This window comes from Chaetura pelagica, unplaced genomic scaffold (assembly GCF_000747805.2).
Source record: "Chaetura pelagica isolate M959 unplaced genomic scaffold, ChaPel_1.0 scaffold111, whole genome shotgun sequence".
Taxonomy (NCBI): domain Eukaryota; kingdom Metazoa; phylum Chordata; class Aves; order Apodiformes; family Apodidae; genus Chaetura; species Chaetura pelagica.
The window spans coordinates 2,144,706-2,151,068 of NW_009952153.1; the positions used below are offsets into that span (position 1 = coordinate 2,144,706).

General features: G+C 44.7%; 1 protein-coding gene across 1 annotated transcript in view; it reads right to left on the bottom strand.

Moving 5' to 3' along the window:
* Positions 1-250: 250 nt before the first annotated feature.
* Positions 251-6,363, bottom strand: part of LRRN4 (leucine rich repeat neuronal 4) — a 6,417-nt gene continuing 304 nt past the window's right edge. The window contains exons 2-5 of the mRNA XM_010007087.1: positions 5,818-6,356; positions 4,385-4,589; positions 2,708-2,845; positions 251-1,571 (exon numbers count right to left, since the gene is read on the bottom strand). Of these exons, the coding sequence (XP_010005389.1) occupies positions 251-1,571; positions 2,708-2,845; positions 4,385-4,589; positions 5,818-6,356 (2,203 nt within the window). The remainder of the gene's footprint in view (positions 1,572-2,707; positions 2,846-4,384; positions 4,590-5,817; positions 6,357-6,363) is intronic.

A 6,363-nucleotide genomic window follows, 5' to 3' on the forward strand; every position in this document is an offset into this window, starting at 1 on the left:
AAGGTTAGTGTCCAGGTTTACTGCTGCTTAGCACATGAACAAGAGTCCAAAGGCTTTTTTTCAGTTTGGCTACCTTCATTATTATTTATTTATTTTTTTTGTGTGTGTGTGTTTTCCTCTTCCTTAGAAACATGCAGGACATTAAGTCTAATGTTTCATAAATTTGCTGACGGACTTTAAGAGTCTCAGGAAAATACACCAAGGTGATAAGAGGCAGTGAGCTTTTAATGTGCAAAACAATCACCTAAAGCTAATTAGTAGTCTGTAGTTTTAACGGATAATCAAATGCTGGATTCTTATAAGAGACCAAGTGTGTGCCATATTGCTCACTCTGAGGCTTTTTGCATGCCTTACGCAGACACAGAGACAAAACGATAGTGGAAATAAGAAAGAGTCCACTTGCTGCAGACAGAGCAGCAAAGACAGACTTGTAGCTGGGTTTTGTTTTAAATTTGGTGCATGAATTACCTGCAATTCCCTGGTTTACTGCCTGGCTTGACCCTGCTTTGTTAGAAGCAGTCACGCAGATGTGGTACGTGGTGTATGGTGATAGGTTATACAGCGTGTGCTGCCTTGCTGTGGAATAAATATTGTCCAGGACAAGCTTTCTGTCCTCCTTGCCCTGGGCATGAAACATCAGCTCATAGGTTTGAACAACTGAATTTGGGGCGCACCAGCGGATCTGTGCAGAGCTGTCTGTAACTTCAGACACCTCTCTGAGCGTTGGTGGATCTGGAACCTCATCTTCCCTCGACATGCCAGGACATAGACACTGGGATACACTCTGAAGTTCACTGCATGGCTTCTGAAGGTGTCTGCAAGGGTTGTAGTCACAGGCGACATATGCAACTTGCACTGGGGTTTCCATCGGCTGCTCACTGTAGTCATAGTCATCTACGTAGTGTATCAGTGACCTGGTGGACACCAGCTCTGGCCGAGCACTGGTCCTTGTGGAGTTCACCTGTGGTAGGCTTGTAGCTCCCCCTGTGTGAATGGCAAAGGGGTAGATAGAATGGTCAGTGGCATTGGGTTTTGCTGTTGCTCTAGTAGAATAATCTGTAGTGGGCTGGTTGAATGGACCTTCCCGGGGAGACGTCACCTCGGTTGTTCTGAGCTCTCCCTTCAGCTCATATGTTTCAGTTTGACTTGTGGAGCCATAATCTGAGGATTGACTACGGAACTCTTTGAGAAAACTCTGTGGGGTGGTTATGGATGCAAAAGAAGGGGGGTGGCTTGTAGATTTGGAAGCTGCCTCCTCTTCCTGGGAGGAAATGTTGGCCTTTGTGAGCATGAGCTCAGTTGGGTTGGCTGCTGTTGTGCTCATTACCTTCCTCTGAGTTGGGGAGCTGGTGTAAGTGTCTTTGGTTAGCAGAGCAGAGTCTGTTGTTACTGCAGGAGTGGCATTGTAACTGGTGAGGCTGACAGCATCATGTTCAGGAAGGGAGGTGTTTGAATTTGGGTGTGTAACATTTCCCACAGACTGGCATTTATCATGGAGCTCAAGCAGTGAAACAGATGTTGAAGGTTTGTCCCAGTCTTCCTGGTGTGTATTGCAAAAAGTCTCCGAAGCCCTGCAGAGGGGACAAGTTAGAATATACAAAATTCACAAGAACATTACAGGCTTCTCTAAGGCTGCATGGATTTGAGCTGGCAACCTGTTATCCCAAAACAGTCTTTATGTTAATTACATGAAACCAAAGCTAGGTGGTCTTAATGATAGCCCTTTGCTTGGCAAAAGGCTTTATACAGCACCAGGAACTCAGCTGACTCACTTTATGGTATTTTAAGGTGCAGGGATATATTTTGCCTGAGAAGCAGCATCTTTTGCTTAGAAGGACTGTGGACTTCAGCAAGAGTGGTGGAGTTCAAGGCAATTTGTCATAAAGGGCCAGGCTTTAATGCCACTCTAGGAGGAGAACGCCTGCACAGATGCAACAGGGTTCCCAAGATCCTGAAGCCAGCTTGTTTAGGCAGCTGGAGCTGTGCAGACGTGGGATATGCTTTTAAATGGCTACGGAGTTCTTTCTTTACTCAGATATTGCATGTTTTTGTTAAGAATGCAACTGCTAAACTCATACGGAGGAGAAACAATCTATTGTTAACAATCTGCTTCCCTGCTCTCTCCACTACGGGTGACAAATCTTCTTGGTGGCCTTTCAAAAGGAAGAGATCATATATACGCAAAACAGTTCCTTTTAACTACAGCCTACTGTAATTAGTCTGTCAAACTGTAGGAGAGCATGGAAACAATAGGTGACAAACGGTGCTATTTACAAGGGGTTTTGTTGTCTTCCAGAGCTGATCTAGGCTTTGGAAATGCAAGGGCAAAGAGGAAAATATGTGCTAAGTATTTTGCAAAGTCTTCCAGTTCCTGCTCCCAGTGGTGGCCCATCAAGGCCACTAAGCCAGCTTTTTTTATCTCCAGCTAAGAGAGAAATCTGAATAGAGGAAATAAGCTCTTCTCACCAATCTATAGCGAATATATAGTTTTCTACTGTTCCCCGTATGCCCAACCGCATTTGACCACATTCAAGTACAATTCAGCCATGCTTTGTCCCAAAGGGGCTTTATTTTGCATTTCTACCTCTTGTGGAAGGAAAGAGCACACAAAGAATGAGAGTAACTTGGATGAAAGCGAATGTTTGGTCGCTAGATATCGTACACATTAACGTTGTGTACGAGCATTACTTTATCTTCATGAACTCACTTTTGCAGCACAACGCTTTTGGTCCTGGAGAGCAGCCAGGAGAGTTGGCAGTCGCATAGCAGAGGATTTCCGTACAAGTTGATGGTGATGCTACCCGATGAATTGATATTCCAAGGATTAAAGGAGCTCAGGTTACAGCTACAGGATGACAAATTCAGTAATTAGTAAGCGCTAAGGTACCTTCCAAGGGCTGCAGTGTGCTTAAGTGTGATCCACCACGTGTAAAACACAAAGCAATATTCCCAGTTCCCTTGGAGGGAGCCAGTTACCAACACCACTGTTCTGCACACTTCAAGGTCCAGCCCAATACTTGCCCATCTCTCCAGTTTGCCGAGTAGCTGCTGTGAGTTAAAGCGTATGGAAAGTCTCCTTTCCTTAGGAAAGATATCCTAAGGGGATACCACAGCTAGAGGGGAAAGGACCTGGCAAGGATCCTGTGTGAAATATTATCTCCTCCCTGCCATCACGCATTCAGCTACACTTTGCTTTTTTACTACACCATTGCCCTAGCTACTCTCTGTTTGCTGGTAATGGATTCACTTTATGCCAATCACCCTTCTCATGTTAATTGCCCCTCTGTTAACATATGCTTTCTTATCTACTAAAGTCAAATGACTAATACAGGAAGACCTTGTTTGCCTGTATTGTATAGCTGTCCTCCCTGCAGAAAAAAAGAGTGATAACGTGACCTCCCTGCATCCTGAGTACTTAGAAGTTGCTCTCTTTAACTGCTACCCCTTTGTTTTTCAAGTTCAGGTCATGATTTTTAGCACTTTAAGCTGGCATTCCTGCAGACATTGTAAGTGTTGTGTAAATTCTAGTTGGTAGATGGACTCCTGATTCTTTTGCTTAAATGGGTTTATTTTCCTAGAGCACAGTCAATGTTCTAGTATTTGTTTTCTGATGTGCTTGCAATCTGGGCCTATATTATAGACATCTTTTAAGGTGTTCTCCAAATATTATTATTTATGCCAATTGTTCTGTGTGCAATTTGTCTACCCTTTCTTTGATAAATCACCTTCACACTTCTGTTTCCATTAGTATGTCAACAGGTGTGTGACATAACAAGTAAGTCACACTGATATGTTGTTAACTCTAGAATTCGCACTAAACCATTGTTGTTACTAACGCTGAACAAGGGACTCTATTAATCTCTTGCACTGAAGGAGGGACAGGATTTTTTACTGCTTCCAAGGTGCAGATTTTAGGAAACTGTCAGCTTTCATCCTTTGTAGAGCAAGAAATCCACAGTGATTCCCTTCTCTGGTGAGACACTGCCATGGTAATGTTGGAAGCATGGTCTTTTATTGCAAGTGGAGCTTCAGTGGATCTGTGCTAATCTTAAGAATGCTGGATTAGCTCAACCAGTGGACTGGAAGATACAGCAGATGAGTGGGAGAATGATGGATGCTATTTTAAGCAACCAGTAACTGTGCTATGAGTTTTATGCCATCTCTTTGGGCTGTACCAGGTCTGTTGCTGGATCAGGTCTACGTGACAGGCTTTACAGGCTTTATCTGAGTATGAGACACATGTTTCTCTGTGGTACACCCATATCTCCCTCCTGAATATTTGGTAACAAGCAAACTCTGCATAAAAATCATCTCCCAAGCACCGTGGTGCTGTGAGACAAAGGCAACCGTTAGGTGAGGAAGAACAAAAAAGAAAACAACTCACTTCTCAAATGAGAGATGGCTCAGATGAGGCGCACTGTCAAACATCTCTGTCCTGATGAAACCCAGTGAGTGGGAGTCTTGACAGTTCAGCTCTTGGAGATCAGGCATGGAATTGAGGAAGTCAGTATCGAGGCTTCTTAATCGTGGCATCTTTGTCAGGTGAAGTGATCTGAGGCTGGACAAGTCTCTGGTCCACTCTGGTTGAACTGAAGCAGAAAAACGATTTCTGTGTGTTGCCTAAACAAAGCATTCCTGTGGATTTCTGCCTAGAAAAAGTTTTGAATTCACAGAGATATAAAAATCTCTCCGTGGTGTTCAGCAGCTATTCTCTTTGGGAAAGGAATAGAACAAAAATCAATACACCAGTGCATAAAGGCCGATGCAATCACCTATTTGTAATAATTAGCTGCTGGCCTGGTCGTGCTGTCATAGGGCAGAGGAAAAGGGCAAGACAGAAGGGCAATAAAGCTGTTAAGAGATAGGGAATAGCTTTCCTATTAGGCGAGATTAAACGAACAAGGATTTCTCTTCCTAAAGAAGTGATGGATAAGGGGAGATTAGAGAGGTCAACAAAGTCCTGAATGGTGTGAGAAAGGCAAAAACTTATAGCACAGGAAAAAGAGGCAAGAGACATGAAACTGAAAGAATAAGTCTTACATGAAAGTGCCTTTTCCTCCCACGACTGAATTGTGTAACTCTCTACCACAAGTAAGATTAGGCAAATTTATGGAGGAAATTTGCTGGTATATCTGTTAAATTTGAGTAGAGGTGAAACATTTAGCTTGGGGAGTCCATAAGCTGCTGGTGACAGGAAACAGGGCACATACAAGGGAAAAAAACCCTCTGTGCTGCTTCTCTTTCTTCCACTTGCTACAGGACAAGTGCCAGATAAAGGCAGATAAAAGAAAAAAATTATGCTGTAAATTGCTCAGGGCAGGGATTGTCTCCTTGTGTGGAAGCCAAGGGGTTGACACAAAAAGCCTCTCTGTGCCACTTCAATACACTGGGATAAAGCAGAGTGTAATTGTGGGAATAGACAAAAATTTCAGCAGTGTGTCTGGAAGGAGAAATGCATTTCCTCCTCCATGTCGCAAAACTAATCTCAGGGCTGACAGTGGGATGACTGTCACTAAGCAGGCAGTGGAACTGGGATGGAGGTGAGCAACTGCAGTGGGACAAATGGTCCTTCTTTTTGATGGGATCTGGTCTCTGCCCTTCTTTTGGGAGACTGGTCTGCATGACGTTTACCCCAGTAGTATGTGAACAGTTGGAGAGTGCCTTCCACACCTGGACCAGCTATTTGCAGCTTTCAGAATGGGATATACCCCCTCCACCCCAGGCTCAGCCAGGATGGGAGCCATTGTCCCAGCAAGGCTTCTGCTCTCCCCAGTGTGAGCAAATCCCGTGTTTACAGTGAGAAATCCAGAAACTTACGTTTCTCAAGAAAGGTCTCACTCAGATCAAGCATGTTGATGGTGTTTCCAAGTTTGTTTATGGCCTCAGTGGGAGATGTGCTAATGGCAAAAGCAGACTCCCTAATTCCCCTGCCGTCATCCTTCCCAAGCAGTGTTGCAGAGAGGTTCAGGAACTGTAGGTGAGGGTAACAGGAAAAAGCCAGTGGCTGGATTTCTATCAGTGGATTTCCAGCCAGGGACAGCCACCTCAAGTTAGGAAAGGCAGAGCTGTGGCATGATGGCACAAATGTCAGTTTATTAAAGCTTAAGTCCAGGGAGAGGAGACTGCTGAGGGCTTCAGATCCCCATCTGACTGCCTGGAGGTGGTTCTGCCTCAGTGAGAGGATGCGCAGCCGCTTGAGATTTGCTATCTCCGTCCCATTCACCTCTTCTAAGAAGTTGTTGCTGAGGTCCAGGGTCTCCAGGGCCTCTGGAAGGCAGACGGGGAAAGCTGTCAGGCTGCTGTTGGTCAGCTGCAGCCTGATCCAGGTCCTGTTCTTCCAATCCTCACAGGACATGCTGGTGA